The sequence below is a fragment of the Onychostoma macrolepis genome, chromosome 08 (genome assembly GCF_012432095.1).
Source record: "Onychostoma macrolepis isolate SWU-2019 chromosome 08, ASM1243209v1, whole genome shotgun sequence".
Lineage (NCBI taxonomy): Eukaryota > Metazoa > Chordata > Actinopteri > Cypriniformes > Cyprinidae > Onychostoma > Onychostoma macrolepis.
Genome location: NC_081162.1, coordinates 23,186,367 through 23,205,949, shown reverse-complemented (window position 1 = coordinate 23,205,949; position 19,583 = coordinate 23,186,367). Strand labels below are relative to the sequence as shown.

The 19,583-nt window shown below is 35.4% G+C and overlaps 1 protein-coding gene across 1 annotated transcript in view; it reads left to right on the top strand.

Moving 5' to 3' along the window:
* tafa5l (TAFA chemokine like family member 5, like) overlaps positions 1–12,261 on the top strand; it is a 57,038-nt gene extending 44,777 nt beyond the window's left edge. Inside the window, exons 4-5 of the mRNA XM_058785789.1 lie at positions 3,396–3,443; positions 6,937–12,261. Of these exons, the coding sequence (XP_058641772.1) occupies positions 3,396–3,419 (24 nt within the window). The 3' untranslated portion in view covers positions 3,420–3,443; positions 6,937–12,261. The remainder of the gene's footprint in view (positions 1–3,395; positions 3,444–6,936) is intronic.
* Positions 12,262–19,583: the final 7,322 nt, after the last annotated feature.

Here is a 19,583-nt window from a genome sequence, read left to right as displayed (position 1 = left end):
TCACACTAGTCTCCCACACTGCCAAAAGCACCAAAAGTTGGTTAAATGACCATGGTGTTGGTGTGCTTGAGCAAGCTCACCAGACCTGAACCCCATAGAGAATCTGTGGTCTATTGTCAAGAGGAAAATGAGAAACAAGAGACCAAAAAATGCAGACGAGCTGAAGGCCACTGTCAAAGAAACCTGGGCTTCCATACCACCTCAGCAGTGCCACAAACTGATCACCTCCATGCCACGCCGAATTGAGGCAGTAATTAAAGCAAAAGGAGCCTCTACCAAGTATTGAGTACATATACAGTAAATGAACATACTTTCCAGAAGGCCAACAATTCACTAAAAAAAAATTTTTTATTGGTCTTATGAAGTATTCTAATTTGTTGAGATTGGTGGGTTTTTGTTAAATGTGAGCCAAAATCATGACAATTAAAAGAACCAAAGACTTAAACTACTTCAGTCTGTGTGCATTGAATTTATTTAATACACAAGTTTCACAATTTGAGTTGAATTACTGAAATGAACTTTTCCACGACATTCTAATTTATTGAGATGCACCTGTATGTACAGTAGTCAACATTTGAAGTGGATCAAAAAAGTTCATCAAATTTGTCCTAAGACAAGAATGGGTATTGTTTTGGTTTTAGGACAACTTTGATGAAAGGTTTTGATCCGCTTCAAATGTTGACTATATAGATACACTATTATTTTGGCATACAATATATAGTAGGGATTTTGATTTCAATTTCGAACACAGCAATAGAGCCATTTTCCTTATGCTCTCAAATGACTTTAATATTTTTATGCGTAATAGCAATAAACTCAACATATATTGGTTCTGTTTTGCATAATCATCTTTAAATAAATAGTTTTGTATTTCTCCATTGGTTTTAGATCGTCATTCGCAATGTTGCATGACTTTGTAGTTCTTTCCCTCATTAAACAATTTAGTTCACAATCTTTACAAATATTTTTTTTGTTTCAAATCAAAATTTGGGTAACACTGTAGATTAGAGAACACTATTCACTATTAACTATAGTTCCTTATTACTAGCATATTGGCTGTTTATTAGTACTTATGAAGCACATATTAGTATTCTATAATGACCACATTCTAGATCCATTAAGCCTAAAAAAAACTACCACAAACAACTACCTTGCTTGCTACAGTATCAACACACAGCAAATTAGGAGTTTGAGGGAAAATTTTTAGTTAATATGCATTCCCTAATCTAAAGTGTTTCCAAAATTTCTAATGTTGTGATTCTCTTCCTAGCTGGTTGGTTGGTTCATGGCTTATAGTTCTCAAAAGAAGACCCAAAGGGAAAAATTAATGGGAAAAAATAGTTCCTAAACCAAGGCTGCTGAAAAAGTGGACAAGCACTGTTGCACTCTATTGTATCAGCCATAGAGCCAAATTAGCATTTGTTGGCAATGTTCTGCATGGAAAAAAATGAAATTGGACTTTTGGGAGTCTAATGTGGCTGCCCGAAAAAGGGATTTTGTGGAGTAACCAAGGTAATTTCGTATTGTTTTATTATTTATTTGAGCTTCAGAACAGTATTATAAAGAGGAAACACAACTTGTTGCAGAAGAGTAAACAAAATAAATTGCCAAATGCATAAAAAACAATAAATTATAGAAGTATTATTGTAAAAACAAATGCATTAAAAACTAATAAATAAAAAAGCACAATTGTAATGTCCTGCAGGGATCTTAATGAACAATGTATTTATCTTGCATATCATGCAGACAGGCTAATTCTACCAATTGCACTTTTTAGTTGTTCAACAAACACTGGAGGACTGGCTCAAACTTTCAGAGACTTCATCTGGGGCTGAGATTCATCGCCAAGGCAATTAACCCACTGTCGATCATGTCACAGCAAGCAATCAAAGATAATTCCCAAAGTTTGTCTCAGACTGCAAAACTGTGGCAAAAACCAGTAGCGCACACTAAGCTTACGTGATAACGCTCTCAGAATTCTCCTCACATCTCCAGGAGAGAGAAGAATGCATCTAGGATCTTGAAAAAGAGAAATGGGAAAAAATCAAATCAAAAAGCTTGCAGCTAGTTGCAGGATTGTCTTGTTTGCTTTCGCTGTTCTTGTTGTTTTCATTTAACAATGCAGCATGAGTGCTTAGCATTTAGATGACATGTTTGAGGAGAGGTGCAGCAGATCAGATGCACTGCGTGAAGGGTTTCACAGATAGCGCCAGACTTCCAGGGCGGAGAGGCATACGGGCAGGCGGGCACTGGAAAAAGCAGTTGTACCCATAGAATCACGGGCACTGTCAACACCATTGTGAATGACACGGTGACGAGCCAATCAGCACGGGTGCCAACGAGTGGCTTAGAGAGCCTTCTGCATGCCAATGAGTGTAGCGGGTCCAAGATCCACGAGCTTGCCAATGAAGGACTCAAAGTCTTGAGGGGTTAAGAGGTTTTTATAAACATTGAATGAGCAAGTGGAAAGTTGGAAGTTTCTTCAACTTGATCTGAGAGTAAAGACTTCAAAAAAAGCCCTGTGAAGTGCAGAATACAGGACTGGCTAATTTGAGGAGCTTTGAGAGTATGAACCAGACAGCAGAGGACCTGAATTAACAATGTTAGCAGAGTTGAGAGTGTTGCTGACGAGCATTGCTGGGGAGTGACTAACTATTATTTATTCTTTTATTTTATTTAGGAAGGGTCATACTCTTAGATTTTCTGTCTTACAGAAACTTCAGAAAAGCTTTATTTATTAACATGTTAAATATGATGCCAATCATAAAGGACAACTTGTTTTTATGAAATGTGCTATATACATAAATTTGCCTTGCCTATAATCTCAAAACACATACCACTGATCAGTCTCAACAACATCATGAATCATAAACAGTTAAAGGAACCAACATGTTTCAATTAATCTTTTTATTTTATTTTTTTATATCACAATTTGCACATTTAAACCACCTCTTTACTCTGAACTTTACTCTGAACCTTGGTAATATTTTCCACACAATCTCTTAGTTTAGTGTTTTGCATTGATTTATTGTTTTTTAATTAATTGCATTAAACTTAAATTACGAGATACTTATTTTGTTGTTTTATTTTTGCATATTTGTTAGTCTTTGCACTATTGCTTAACCATGGAAACAACATTTAAAAAAAAAATGCTGTTTCAGATTATAAAAAAATGTGCAAAACGTAGTTATAGTTTATAGTTGAATCATATTATTTAATAAACGGTTCTTATAGAATAATGCTTTTTGTATGGAGTTTCACAACCATTTGAAATCTTTTGCATGACTGTAAAGTCAAGGGATGTATTTTTCATGTTATTTAGTAGAATTTAGTTATATAACACAGGTCTAATGAAATATCTGACCACTATTTCCTTTCCTTTCTTTTTTTTTCAGCCTCTGCCCAAGGAGCCATCCTAAAGGACTTCAGTTTGCCGTGAGGAGGTGAGTGGTGCTTCAGTAAGATTATTCTCTTATATTGCTCTGTTTGCTTTTCCTTAGTAAGCCATCATTGTCTCTAAATCTAATATTCAAAGACTGTGATCATCTAGCGAGCTGGTCCGAAGTAGAACAGCGACAAAACACGCCAACCGACAAGAGTGCTATCACAGCGTTGGCTTTAAAGCAACATGACAGATACAGAGCACAGGTACAGAGGTGGAATAAGGCAGAGCAGAAATCGAGTGGAAATCTTATCATTTATCCAGCCAATTGTGCCCCGCCGGCGCTGATGAAGTTGTGTTAAGAGTGACGCACCTGATCAGCGGAAGGGCTAAAGCTGGATTAGAGGGCAGCTGGGGGCGCCGGTTTTGCCGCGGATCGAGAGATGAAGGGAGAAGATGATGTTGCGGGACGTGAGCTGAAACCCAAAATCCCTCGTGTTCTGCCTCAGTAGTGATTGCAGATGGCGCGATGGTAGCAAAGAAGGAGATACGGTTATATTTAACAAGATATATTTACATGCCAGCTGTTGTTTGTCTTTCCGTCATGCTTCGAGCGATTCCTAGTGAGTGTGCATGGCTTGGGAAAGACTGTAGATTCGCAGTGCAGGAAGACAGAAATTTCCATAAATGTATGTTAATCCTTGAGGCAATTAGCACCTGTCAGTTTCTCAGCAATAGCTTTCCGGGCTTTTCATTACACGGCAAAATAATATGCTGAATATTGTTCTAAAACCACCACCAACATCGTTTTTCCTGTATTGAAAAGTGTCCTTTGGGAAACAATGCCTTTTCACGTCAGTGTTATTCCAACAGTCAGAGCTATATTTGAGTTGCACATGCCTTTATTTCTTTGAAAAGCACTTTATTAAAAAGCTAGTCATGAGGGAAGAATTTTTATTGAAAAGCTCCATTATAAAAGGGTCCAGAGTGAGCACTTAAGGAACATCTCAGAGGGAAGCTGTTGTGTAAGACTTCTGGGGAGGATTGTAGGCTTTGTGGCTCCGCGGTGGTTCTAGGAAATGAAATTCTGTATGGCGGTTCTGGTTCACGCCAGTGTTATCAACATTTCCAGCATGTTGCGTCCTCTAGCCTCAAGAGAACGTTGCGTGTATCGCAGGCAATCACGGGGAGATGGAGAAACAGCAAAGAGGGAGCGCCATGAATATTTACTTGGAGAGGAACTGGAATGTAGGAAATTGTGTTCTGATTACAGTGACGTGCATTAAAAATTGATTAGAGTAATTTGGGGGAATGTCTGATTTACAAATCCCAATCGCGAGTTCTTTATGAATGATAAATTCTGGAGATTGTTCGTTAAGCAGCACTGAACTGATATGATTGGGTTTTTTTTTTTTTTCTCTAACTCAAGAGTTCCCAAATTTACTGCTTTTAAAAATGAGATAATTGTATAATGTTTTCAATTCACCTATTAAATTATGGCTGATGTTACTCGGTTGGAACGCTAAACACTAAAAGCCTGCTCCCTTTATGAAAGTTATTTTTGGAAAAGAGATTTATCTTAAAAATAATACTTTAATGGTTCAAAAAAAATCACAGCTCACATGTTTCAGAAGATGTTATCAGATTTTAACATTTATGCTTTCTGTAGATAGTAAAATCATGAAAAATGTATACAATTTTAAACTTTTCTTTAGCTGAAACATGACACTTGCAATGCTAGGGTCATGGATTCGATTCCCAGACAATGCGTGAATTGATCAAATGTATACAGTACTGGAATGCATTCATTCAATGTAAGCCACGTTGGATAAAAGCATCTGTTCAGTGCATAAAAGTGTCATCAGTATTGCTGATGTGTATTGTAAAAATTGCTTGTAAACTATAGTGACCAGACAAATTGCTGACGCAGAATCTAATACTCAAGTCATTTTCTAGAATTTGTTTATTAAGTCAAACTTGCCTAAAAGAAAATTATATGATGTTCTACTTAAATCAAAAGATCCTTCACACTGTTCACTTCCAGTAAGAGTATATTTTCATTATATAAGTTGCCACGGATGGGATTGTTCACCTTCAAACTTTTCTGAACTTTTAGAACTTTTTTCAGTTGTAAATGCCTGCTCATTATGACATTTTTCAGTGTTTTACCCACCGTAAATGAATAGGTAACTATGGTAACCAGCTTTTTCTTTTCCTCTAAACCATATCCTTTTATGCCTCTATACTTATGTTTAACATCATTAAATGATTGTACATTTCTAGAATCTTTCTGTGGAGAAATTGTCACAGAGGCTGTATGCTTATCGAGTGCCAGACTTTTTCTGAATATCAGTGTCTTTAAACCTTAAAAAGGCAAATAGCCATACATTCTGACAGGAAAGAGTTTGAAAAAGCATGTAATGTATGTATTCAACCAGAAACTTGCATGTAAACAGAGAAAAATATTTCTCCTTGAAGTAGACTTTTGATGTTTTAAGTCGCAAATACTGTATGTTTTTTTTTTTTCTTCCAAATTTAATTGGGACTCGAGTCTAAGTCTCAGACTCAAGTTCACTTTAAAAATAAGTCTTGGCAGCCATTACTTTAACTCGTCAAATTAATTTAGCAAATTTAACTTAATTTATTAAGTTATATGATATTCAACTTTTTTTAATATACGGTATATCATTTAAGTTGAAATGACTTGTGCAGCCATGCTTAAAAAAATTAAGACAGCAACTGAACGTTTTAATTGCAATATGTGGAATTTTACATTTTTTATTTACAGTGTTTGTAATTGAATTTAGTGGGGGGGGTTTTTTGGTTTTTTTAATTTTAATGAAGTATTTCCAATGAACTGGCTTAACCGTTCACAGATTCTTCAGTGAATCATTGTCAATCAACTCACAGGTCAAAATGTGCACGAACCCTGAACAGTGTGAGTGTGAGATTTTCTATGCAGAATATCATAACTACTACAGCAACAAAGCACAAAAAAGAGCTTAATTACGCACTTTGATTAAAACAGAGCAGAGAACTCTACTAAAGCGTGATTGTATTTAAAATAACTGAATATCTTAGCAGGACACCAGCTCGGAGGAAACAATGCTGATTAGTGCGCAGGCGATGTACATTTACATATTCAATTTTAATTCTCTAAATGCGAATTAACACTCAGACAGACAACGGGTGGCATAATTTTCCCTTTAAAAACTTAATGGTGCCGCAAGACGAACGCAGCCACGTCGAAAGGCCCGCGTGTAACAAAATAATCATTTCACTAAGGCTTCCGCGCTAAAGAACACAGGCGTTCGCCCTCTGCCATTTACATTTTTCAAAAGCATGTGCCTTTCAAAGCAGCCGCTCTTCAGAATGCTGTCATATAAAAATCATCATTCGCTAAGTAAACACAAACAAAAGAGCCACAAGATCAACAAACATGAAAAGGCAAGGCAGGAAAAGGTAATGCATGTCGTTTTTTCTTGCCTTTGATCAGCCGCAAAATGCATTTCCCTAATGTCCCCGCCGATGGTTTTCTCTTTGTGTGTGCACAGGTTTGCTGACATTCACAGGAGCGACGCCAAACAGGAATCATCCATCAGCCCCCACACATTTGTGTCCATCCTCTCATTTCGGAGCTAAAGATATCAGCTGCCCCTCTCCCCGTCACCCTCCAACAGGAAATGGAATCCATGCGCCATGGTTGCAGTCAGTCAAGCGTCTCTACAGTTACATGCAAGTCATCGAGTCCCAGCAGTCACCATCGTCTCACAGCTGGGGACACGCAACATTTTCAATCAAACCTTGACATAATTGAACTGTTTAAGTTTTGATCTCAAAATACATTAGCTAGGAGAACATTTCACTCGCTTTCCATCCAGTTAAACCGTCAGAGGAGACTGTTCACGCACCTTTCAGACTAAGATTACGTAAGTTCCTCGCAAAGAGCGGGGAGGCTGTTGCGTAAGAACCGCCTCGAAGGACCCCAACTGCGTCTTCAGAGCAAGGACATGTCGTCGATGAAAGGCCAAGGATGTGCAGAGACCTTAAAACGTACCGCAGAGCTCAGGTCTCTCTGTAAAAGGACGTGTTTTCCTATGGAATTGAGAAGCAGCAGATGACTGATGTATCTTGTAGATTTGACCTCACGCGGTTTGACCATATGGATTGTGTGCTGTTGAGCTCTGTCTGAGAATGGCAATGCACTGATGCCGTCAACTCTAATCATGGCTGATTTAAAGATTAGCAAACAATGTGTGGATGTCATCTGTCCCTTCCTCTCTGGGGCGTCTCTTTCACTCTCTGCTTTAAATGTCTGTCTCTAATGGATATATCATTTTTATTGATACTTTATTTTGACTGTAAATTGACAATTGCGATGGAGTGTTGACCTAGATAGGAAATAAAGGGTGTGTCCATGTAAATGTGCACTTGCTTTGGGGACTCTCTCTATATCGGGGGCTGTGCTGATTTGCTGCTTAAAGTCAATGTGAAAACATAATGCATATTTAGTTTCGTAATAAATGGTCCTGGTTTATTTGTGAATGATTCATTGGTGCAATCACACTACCTATCAAAATTTGTGGTCAGTAATATTGTTTAACATTTTTGAAAGAAGTCTCTCACTCACCAAAGGCTGCATTTATTTGATCAAAAATACAGAAAACTTACAAATAAATGTATTCTTGTAATGGTAAAGCTGAATTTTCAGCATCATTAATCCTGTCTTAAGTGTAACATGATCATTAGGAAATCATTTTAATATGATGATTTGCTGCTCAAGATTTTATTTTATTTATTTATTTTTATCAGTATGGAAAACAGTTGTGCTGTTTGATATTTTTCTGAAAACCGAGATTTTTTTTTTTGTATTTATTTTTTTTTTTCCGGGAATTTATTCAAGTAAAAAGTTCAAAATAAATTAGCATTTATTTGAAATAGATAACAATGTAAAAGTCTTTACTGTCACTTTTGATCAATTTAGTGCACCCTTGCAAATTTAAAGCAAAAGATTTTAAAAAACAAAACAAAACAAAAAAACACTCACTGACCCCCAAACTTTTAAACGGTAGTTTAAATCTAAAAATCTTTATTTTTATATTCCTTTATTAAAACATAACTCTTAAAAACACTTCTGTTGTTGAAGAAAATTAATATTAGCCAATAAAATCATATTTTTGCATGATCCAATCAGATTCCAATAGGATGAATAATCCTATCATGTATCGTTTTTCTCACCAAATATTCTGTTGAACTCAGAAATGCATAAAAATTAAGTTAAATACTTTGTAAATGCTGATTCATATCGTCAAAAAGTCTAAATTAATCGACTTGGTAAACATTCTTATTGTGCACAATTCATTCATGTTAATTCACCTCTGAAACATCTTTTCTTTGGTTGATGGCACTTAAATCTCAAAAAAAAAAAAAAAAAAAATGGTGGTGTTTCTGGTGTTGAGTAATCCTTCTAAATAGACTGCAAAAGCTAGCATTTCACCATCCAATTAAATTCCAGTGGCTAAAATCTACATTATTTCCTTGGAATATTCAGTTTCGTTTTGGAAATGCATCAAGATACATCACAGAAATACATGGTAGAACTTATAATGCAAAACAAATGCTGGTTCATGTTGACTTCAAGTATGTGAAAGATATATTTTGTGTTATGCTCTTTGTTTCCTCTAATACTGAGGCAGTCTGCTTTTCACAAATACGCCGATCTATTGTCAAATTGGTTCTCCTCGTGGCCAGTGGAGAAGATGAATCCATATGATGGATGTAACTGGTTGCATATAGCAGCAAAAGTCCCATAAGATGAAAGAGCGAAAGAATATGGTCACTTTCAGTGAACAGTAGTAATTCATCAGTCTCATGGGCTAGGCCCAGCTCCCTGAGTTGTGAATTTTAATGGTGTTTTTATGGTTCCTAATAAAGTCTGTTATGCTTCTGGCAAATATGCAGAGCACGACATTGCTCGCTTCCAATTACTGAGAAACTCAAGGAGATTCAGTGTTCATTCGTTATGGCGTATAGTTATTTAGGAATAACAGGACTATCTCTCTCATGGATTCTCTCTCTACCCATGCATGTGGAGTTCTGTGTTCTGTAAGCTGTCCAGATCCACTCCAGGTTTTCCATTTCCTGCTCCTCGCTCGATCCACACTCACTGGTGAGAGAATCCGAGGGGTCAAGGTTTGGCTGGTCAGCATGGTCCAGTTTTCCCCTGTTGGTGGACATTGTAACTTTTTTTTTTTCATTGACAGCCATTTAAAATTCAAGCATCATTCAAATAGTAAATATTGCAGTAAGACTTTAAAATAAGGTTTCAGTTGTAAACTACATCTAATGCATTAACTAACAATGAGCAATACATTTGTTACAGTACTTAATCTTTGTTAACCTAAGTTAATACAAATACAGCTGTTCAATGTTAGTCCATGTTAGCTCAGTTCAATTAAATAACACTAATATATACAACTTTTGATTTTAATAATGTATTAGTAAATGTTGGAATCAACATTAGCTAAAAAATGCTTTAGAAGTATTTTTCGTACTTAAACTAATGAAATATTACATATTATATTATGTATTATATTTTTCTGTGTGCTGCCTTTGAGGGCACATAGTCAATAATTAAGTTTGTTTCTGGTTCAGTGTAAAAAATACATTTTTTGAAAGCAGCTGATATATTAAACCTTTAAATAATATTTCATTGTAGTTGATATTTTAGCAATGCCAGTTATTTTTTTGTGAAATTGGCTTCTTATTTTATCATATTAATTATATAATAATATTTATTCTATTTTTCTTTCTGCTGCCTTTGACAGCACAGCACATAGAAAAATTAAAAAGATATTTCAAGTTCATAAGTTTGTAATTATGCTTGTTTTGACCTTCTCATAATTCAGATTTTATACCTCATAATTGTTTTGTACTGTAATTGAGAATGTTTAAAATTTTTGATTCTCATAATTCAAACTATATATTCATTGAAATAATTTCTCATAAAATGAACAGTACATTTGTTTTTCATGACTTTTGTTCCTTCAAAACAGGCTTCAATACACACAGGCTCTCCTTAAATTTTCACTAAACATTTTGCAATAATATTTCACAATCATAATTTCTTTCAGAATCTTAATAGCCTATTAATACTGTGTTTAACACAGGGAGGTATCGGAGTGATCCTGGAGCAGTCCCATTTTCAGTGAAACATTCCTCGCTTCAGGCAAAAATCACACAACTGCGCTGCTTCTTCGCATTGCTGTCTATGACATTATCCCTGAAGTGCTGTTGTTATAGGGTGATGTTTACTGCTCTGACAGCATTCTTTTACATTTCAGATGACATCCCAGTGAGATCCTGCAAGACCTCAAGGCTTCTGCCTCCACTGTACCTGTGATTTATTATTTATCAATAGGAACAACCACATTAATGGCCAGAAAGCCCGCGATCTTAATTTTACTTGGACATTGGCATCTATTCCTGTGATTCCTAGGTGACATTTATGTACATATTTGCTCATCGTGAACGGTGCTTGCGGTTATGGGATCAATAAGGCCATAACATCAAATCACAAGTGCAGAACGGTCCTGAGAGGTTGCGTTATTACGGCAATATCTCTGCCGTTGGCCTGCTATATCAAGTTCCAGTACACCCATATGATCTATTCGTCAGTGCTAACCATGAAGGAAGCCATCACCTGTCACATTCTCATGACTTAAACCAACATGTGGCTGCGGTGCGTGTAATTCCCATGTATTTTCTACCAGAACTTGAGCGTGTTCTGTGGGGTGCTGATGTTGAAAGAGTTGAGGATGAGCTGCATCACTCTTCCAAGGCCTTTCTGGTAGTTATCCACCCTGAGGCATCTGTCATTAAGTCTATATAATACAAGCGTAATTGGGGTTTATGCCCGGATTAAGAGATCGTTACACTTAATTACGACGAATCACGATGCTCTAAGATGTCTGGGCCAGAAGATATAAAACAGACGATAGTGTGAGAATGAATGAACCATGCAAGGGCATAATTAGCATGTTTTGTCATCTTTAAGATCCTGATATTAAAATTACATGCACAGGATTTTGTAATCCATGCAAACAATTTTGAGCACTCAAAAATTACATTTTAATAGCAGTGCATTAAAGAAATGGTTCACCCAAAAATGAAAATTTGCTGTTAATTTACTTACCCTCAGGACATCCAAGATGTAGGTGACTTTCTTTCTTCAGAACATTAAAGACGATTTTTAGCTGTATCTATGGTCCTTGGTGATACATAAAGTGCAAGTCAATGGGTTCCGGATTCAGTTCTTGATGATAAAATGAGATCTTTACACTGGATTTAGTTCACAAATGTAATTTCACCCACATACGTCATCATGAGACAAAGCTTACACTCCAGGACCATTTGCTTGAGGCTGTTTATTATTGGTAATAATGCTGTAAATAATGTTCCTTTTCGTGCACAGACCGATTGTTTCACTTCACATGATCTCAATATATCATCAGGAGGACCATGGATTCAGCTAAAAATCATCTTTAATGTTCTACTGAAGAAAGAAAGTCACCTACACCTTGGAAGGCCTGAGAGTGAGTAAATTAATAGTTAATTTTTATTTCAGGTGAAGCATTCCTTTAATATCAATGCAAATTTGAATTTTTTGGGTGTATTATTCCTTTAATAAAAATGCAAAATGTAATTTAAAGTTTAAATTACATTGTCAAGTCACCTTTATTTTTCTAGCGCTTTATAAAAACGAGATTGTGTCAAAGCAGCTTCACAGTATTAAACAGTGTTATAAGAATCAAAGATGCTAACTTCAAATATGTGACAAATTCTGCTGTTCAGAACAATAAAGTCATTATTCACCTCAAGTCATTTCTGTGTTGATTCAGTTCAGTTCAATAACTGTGTAAAGTTCATCAATTGTGAAACAAGTTCGATTTAGTTATAAGCAGCTCAACTGAAGATAGTAGTGTCGTTATTAAGCTTGAGTCAGTTCAATGTTGATTTAATTCAGTTCAATAACAGAGTAAGTTTTGCAAAATTGGTTAATTATGAACAAATTCAATTCAACAATAAAGCAGATCCACCATAGAAAAAAGTTTCATTATTCAGCTAAATTGAATTCAAGTTTTTTCTCATCCAATAGTATCTAGTCAATAATATTGCTGAATGTTAAGTGTCTTTTAGACACCATACAAGTAAGTCAAAGTCTACAGTGGCAAGGTGACAGAAATGAAGAAAAAACCCTTTAGGGAAACCAGGTAAAGCATTACTGACCACTGACTGTGTTGAATGCATTTGCACCTGCGGTGTTCTTTGCATTGCTTTCAAAAGCCCAGATATAATGGCTGCTCGAGTTGGTTGAAATATGTGCAACACAAAAAAATTACCTGAATTATGTTATAAAACAGAAAATTATATATGTACACAAGTCCTGGCTGGATATGTTGATGGGGTCTAAAAAACTAGCTGCCATAATAGCGTCACATAAAAAAAACCCTGATGAACTCTCAGGAGTGAATTCGCTAAACATTCACTAAACACAGTATTTCAATGCAGAAGTCTGAGTCTTCTTTACAAACCACCCACAATCTAGTTTAGCCTAGAAAATTAGCTACTAAATCCATAGCATATTGTGCAAACACATCTCCTTTCTATGTAAATTAGTTTCATTATAGATTGTGTCTTGTTTACAAAATTCAGTGCTGTTTACTTGGTGCGATTAATGTTATATTATTACCACCTGTGGAAAAACAGGCAATCATGAGTGTGGCCTTTCTTTCTTGTGCCCGTTCCAGCTGAAGGGCGGAAATCAAAGGGAAATGTTTTCAAGAATGTTCCTAACTGCAATTAATGCAAAAAAAAACAATTGTTCTTAGGAACATCATTTTCTTTATAGGTAGAGTTCCTGTTGATAACCCTACGCCTACAGGTATGCAAAAACACAGAATAGTAATAAAATGTAGTAAAATAATGTAATAAAATGTTTTATCAGTTTTATTTTTGTTTTCCATTTTCATTTTATATTTTCTTTTTTTAAGTTTTAAATTTTAGTTTCTGTTTTAGTTTTAATGAATTACAATCTCTTATTTTCTTCAAGAATTTGAATTCATCATTTGGAAAAACAAAAAAGATAAGAAATCTTCTTAGAAATACAAAATATTAACTTAACTTTTTTGGGTTTAGCTGAAAAAAAGAAGAATACAGTTGTTTATTCATAAGAATGTTTGTGAATCCAGCAAAAGGTTGGCATAATTTCTTTGAATTGTGTGCTAAAACCTTGCAAACAATGTATGCCAATAAACAATGCTATAAGTTGGTGTAGTTCATTTTTAGTGAATTCTCTCCTTAGAGAAAACCACAGCTCCTGGTTGTTTATTTGGATGAAGAAAGAGACATATAAAGAGGAAGGAACCCCATAAAAATTACAGCTGACCCCTGTAAGAAGCTGCTGGCCCATAAGCATGTGAGTGTTAGAAATCTGCTCCTCACCCACCTCACCCTGAGCATTCACTCGGAAAACACACTCTCATAGTGATGCTCATGTACTGGAGCAGAGAATGAGACCCGACATCCGCCTACAGCCAGGCCCTTAGGACACTTCCTACATATGCGTGTAGTCATTTTCTGACGCCTTCATGAAATTTTAAATATACATTTTTTAACTGCAATTAGTAGCATATGAAAATCAATTTTGTATTTTCTCTGTATTTATGTAAACATGCTTTTTCTGAATGAGAAGGAAGGCCTGTGATGCATATCAAGTCATATTTCAGAAAGCACCCATGCAGCCACAACAGTAAACAAGCACAAACCTGCATTAAAGTATATGAAATGGCATTCAAATCTCATTTTACTTCAATAATATGATGCACGTCCAAGTGAAACAGGATATTCTATGAGAAGCAAATGTAGGATGAGACTTCATCTTATTTGTTGGTTATTTATTGACCTGGATGTAAGTTTGGATTTGGAGATTGAAGGTCAAGATTACCTTTCACACCATCTCAATTGTCCCAGTGGTCACACTTCTTTTCAGATCTGCCATTATTTGCTATTATTGGAATGACCTATTATTTATTATTGCTTTAAATCAAACAGCAACTAACATCCATTTTGTTAGACAAACTCCGTTTTAAAGATTGATTGAACTATTGAATGTGGAAAAAGTATATGGATATATAATGACAAATATTTCTTATTCAGAATGAATATATGTTTTAGCTTCATGTAGTTTTCTTGATTATATTTAACAGCAAATGTTGTGTTTTAGTCACCATTAGGGTGATTAGTGTTCTGGAAGTTTCTTCCATTTTGATAAGTATATACTTATATAACTTGTCTTGGTGTATACAAGTAACTCTATACAACTTTATCAGAGCTCAACAAACCGATGCACAAGTTATACTATGAAGAAACCTCACCTGAAACAACCATAAAATAACCATGAAAATACTCAAATATTTCTGAAACTGTTTTCCAGTTTTCTCAACTTCCGATTTTTTTATTTTGTTTTCAAAATACCACTAACACCACTAAAGTCATAGGTCATATACCCATTAATGCAAGAATTGCTAAAATGTACAGCATGGATGTAATGTCAGTTTGTGTAAATGAAATCATACAGTATTTGGCAGATGCTTCTATCCAAAACAATGATGAAATATACTTGTTTGGCCTATATGCCGTGCCAAAAATGTGCACATGATTACATTTTGATTATGTAAACAAATATATTTATCTTTGGTATAATGTGCATTGATTAATTATACACAATAAGACCAGGAACATTTGAAGTCCTCAGTGATATTAGAATGAGTCAGTGAGAAGTAAGTGTTCTTTTCCTGCCTTATAGTTTACCCTTGCAAAACAGCCAGCATACTTTTGGCATCCTAACTTCACTTTAGTGCAATAACAGGGCTGCATTGCCTCAGGACATCTCTCAAAATGCATTTTCCTGGAAATACTGACGCTGTGTTTAATATTATTTGTCTTCTCCAGGGCACTTGGCCATCTTTGTGCTGGTATGCCAAATTGGATTGTACTTCGCGGCTCGATTATTTTTCTCTTTTTCTCCTGTTTTTCGTTTTGATGTCAGTCCTGCTGCAGCCACAGAGACCGAGATAAAACGAGACTTCTGTTCTGATAATAATTTGTCACAATAATTGAAAAGAGAGTTTTTGCCATGTTTGACTGGGTAAATTGAATAAAAGACAGTAAGCAGACACTGTGTGTAAAGAGATTTTTATATACTTTAAAAAAAAATACAAATATCCCTGACAAGAAATCTTTAATTTGTAAATACATACATCTTCATTGTTATTCTGGAGGGAGCATCGACTCGGGTAGGATCAAAGTGTAAAAACGCTTTGCAAAACAGCCTCCAATGAGAGTGAATATAAAACAAGATGTATGATTAAAATCAGGCAAGCATAAACAAGACAGCAAAAAGAGCAGGCTTTGCAGAAAAAAAATCACAGAGTTGCATCGATTCATTACGGCGTGCTGTGTGAAATATCTGTGCGTTTGTACACAGCGGATCGGGCAGCTGGCTGCAGGGCACACACACACACACACACATACAGTTTACATACATCATCAAATGTGAATCTAACACTTCACCTCCCACTACAGCAGAGAGAGCCAAAGAGACGGACATCAGCTAAATTATGGACCCAATAAGTTATAGTTTATGTACTTGTGCGTCCTTATTTCAGAAGGTCACAGCCACCTGATTAGATTCTATATGTATTCTGAAATATATTTCAGCCCCAGGGCCTGAGTGGACATGATTTTGCCATGGAAACAAACCAGAGGTAATAAAAATACCCTCCACAAAGAAAATGAACAAAATTTGTGTTATACAACATACAGCCACAACAACCAAGCAGAACATTGGCTAACATTGTAGTTAGCTTCTCTCTAAGTTATGAACAGTGCTGGGGGTGATGCATAGAGGTAACGGGAGCTGCGTAATCAGATTACTTTTTTCAAGTAATTAGTAAAGTAACTCTTTACTTTTTAATTTACGAGGAAAAATCTGAGATACTTATTCAAATAAGTAATGCCAGTTACATTTATTGACTGACAGCTCTTTTGTCCCCATGTTGAGAGAAATCAGGAGTAGTGCCAAGGCGTTGTGCGCTGTCACTGTGTAAACATGATGTTACTAGTTCTAATGTGAACATGCATTTACTCATCTCACTTGCACAAAAACAGATTCAGTATTCCTCAAAACGAATAAAAACTTGAAAAATGTCTTTGCTGCTGACATTTGATAATCCAATCCAACCATGCTAATAAGCAAAAAAAAAAATTGCAATCCAGAATGGCAGCACAGCTAAAAGGTTTGTTTGAGCTTCAACCTCTACTGTTCAGACATGAACTTACATTTCAACCTTTTCATTCATTTCACTTTTGGAGTGAAAGGGCTTTTACATTTGCCAAAAATAAAAAATGTATATTAAAAACAAACAAGCAAGCCCAGCCCAGATGATAAAATTAATGCAAAATTAATGTAATGCATTACTTTCCATAAAAAGTAACTAAGTAACCCAATTAGTTACTTTTTAAGGAGTAACAATATTGTAATGCATAACTTTAAAAAGTAACTTTCCCCAACACCGGTTATGAACAAACATTCTTCCAGTGTTATATAACACTGACCTAACTAAATCTGAATAAAGACAGTAGAGCTGCCTGTCACTGAAGTGAACTTGTTTCATAATGAATGAACTTTACAATGCAACCCTGTTGAAAAAAACTGATTTATAGTCTGATTTACAGAAGTTGATGCTAGTTATTAAAAGTCATTGCAAGTCTGCAGATTTGAGCTGACAGGTTTCATAGAAAATTGCATAGTGTATTTTGGTCACAGACACAGATTTTTTAGCTTCAGACTAAGAATCCATACAGTTGGAAAATATCAAACATGTTTGATATTTTGAGCTGAATTTAGAACACATATTGGTTTTATTTGTCATGCATTTCTTAGCAATAAAGTGCAAGTTTGTTGTGATTTGAACAACTTTAAAGACTGACTTTAAAGATTGTGATCCTCAGTCGTTTTGATGGCCAGTTTTTCCTCTGTGACAAAGTCGGTAAGTGCATAATGCCTAGCATTTTAAAATATGTTCAGATTTTAAAAGTCATGTTGTGTATTCCAGCCTTCGATTGGAGCGTTAGCAAAACGTTCTTAGAAGATTTTTGTTAGCTTGGAACACTTGACGCTCGACAGCTCCAGAGTGCAGACTACAACTGCAAGTGCTGTTTTCTTGCCCAAATGTAACCTCCTTGGTTTGTTTAGTCTTCACCGCTGAGTAAACTAAGAATGAAAGTAACTTCTCAGAGTCAGACATAAGGCGTTCTGGATCACTAGTTGTTAATCAAACTAAGGCAGTGTAAACACATGTGGAGGAGGGCAGCAGCTGTGGTTCAGTGGTGCACGGCAAATTCCTCCGTCAACCATAATGCCACTCCCAGCTCTGCACTTATTTACTCAAGATAGGCACAGGTGTGCACGCATTAGCAGTTATAATAGCCATAGGAACCTGCAATTGGCCAAAATGAGATGGATTTGCATAACTTTCCACCGCCAATTGTCTGTAACTGCAGCCAAGTTTGCTTTTGAAGCAAGCTGTTACTGTAAAACCAAGTGTGTGTGTGTGGATAGATTGTCATGTTTGCTGACAGTGACATAGGCTATTAGCCGTTTGAGGCTAGTCTATGTTGTTTAAACCTCTTAGCCTTGGAGATCAATATGGTATAATTGAGTCTGTGAATGTCTATCAAGCTGACATCTCTCCATTGCACTGCCGCAGCGAGGGGAATTGGCACAGCTGTGTTTTGCAGGGTGGGGATTTTGAGTTTTGGCCACTTGAGGAAGCAAAATGTCAGGAAAATGTCAGAAACTCATTTAGAAAGTGGTGTTGCTACAGAGATAAATCTCATCTTAATTATGTGAGCGGAGCAAAAAGGCCTTATGTTTGAGGACAGTCATAAAGATGGAAAGGTTCTGTGTGATTTGGGAGTTGATGGCACACCTGGCGTAACTGAGAGTCTTGCGTTACGCTGGTATGTGAAGGCAGAGGCAGCAACTTTCAATACTCAAGGGGGCGATAAAGTTCCCTTCAGATGTCTGAGCCATTAACCTGAATGTTATTTAGACAAGCTGGTATTCATACTGATATTAACTAACTTGCTTATTTGTTTAATATGGTTTACTTAAATTGTGTTGCATTGTGATCCGACTAATTCTGGAACTAAGCAATGCAAAAGAAATGCCTTATATAATAAATGTAATTTTCTAAAAAAAAATTCTTTTTTTGTTTAATGTTATTTTTATTTGTTTTTAATTACATTTTTTGGGGGGGAAACAAACCCTCATTATGCCCAGAACCCCTCAAATGGAAGTCAAATCAAAAGTTCAGGAGTCTTAAATCTATTTATTTAATATATACAAAACTATAGGTCTCTTGTGTTCACTAAGGCTGCATTTATTTGATCAAAAATACTGTAAAAACTGTAATATTGTGAAACATTGTTACAATTTAAAATAACTGTTTTCTATTTGAAAGCTGAATTTTCAGCATCATTATTCCAGTCTTCAGTGTTACATGATCCTTTAGAAATCATTCTAATATGCTGATTTGCTGCTCAAAAAACATTTCTTATTATTATCAAATTCGTATTATTACACAAATATCTTTGTGTGATACATTTTATTTTAGTATTTGTTGATGAATATAAAGTTCAAAAGAAACATTTATTTGAAGGAGAAATCTTTTGTATTTTATTTTTCTAGCACTTTAAAACAATTTTAAACAATTTTGAATTGTTAAAAAAAAATGTATGGTACTATGTCTCTACATAGTTTTTAAAGGTTTTTGTAACCTTACTTATTAATTCTTCTTGTGTTTAGGTAGAATAATCTGATCACTGAACACTGTTGCCAGTAAGTTACTGTAATTAAGATTCACAGTAGCAAACTGTATTTAATTTACAGTTGCAAACTGTACTGTTTTACAGTAAATTACTGTAATTAAATCCAATTCATCAGTATACTACTGTAATTCATTCATTTTAATATAGATTTTATTAGATTTTATCATTTTTATATAGAATTCATAGGTACTACTGGCATTCAATTAAAACAGACACAATAATTACAAAATATCAAATACTTTATTTA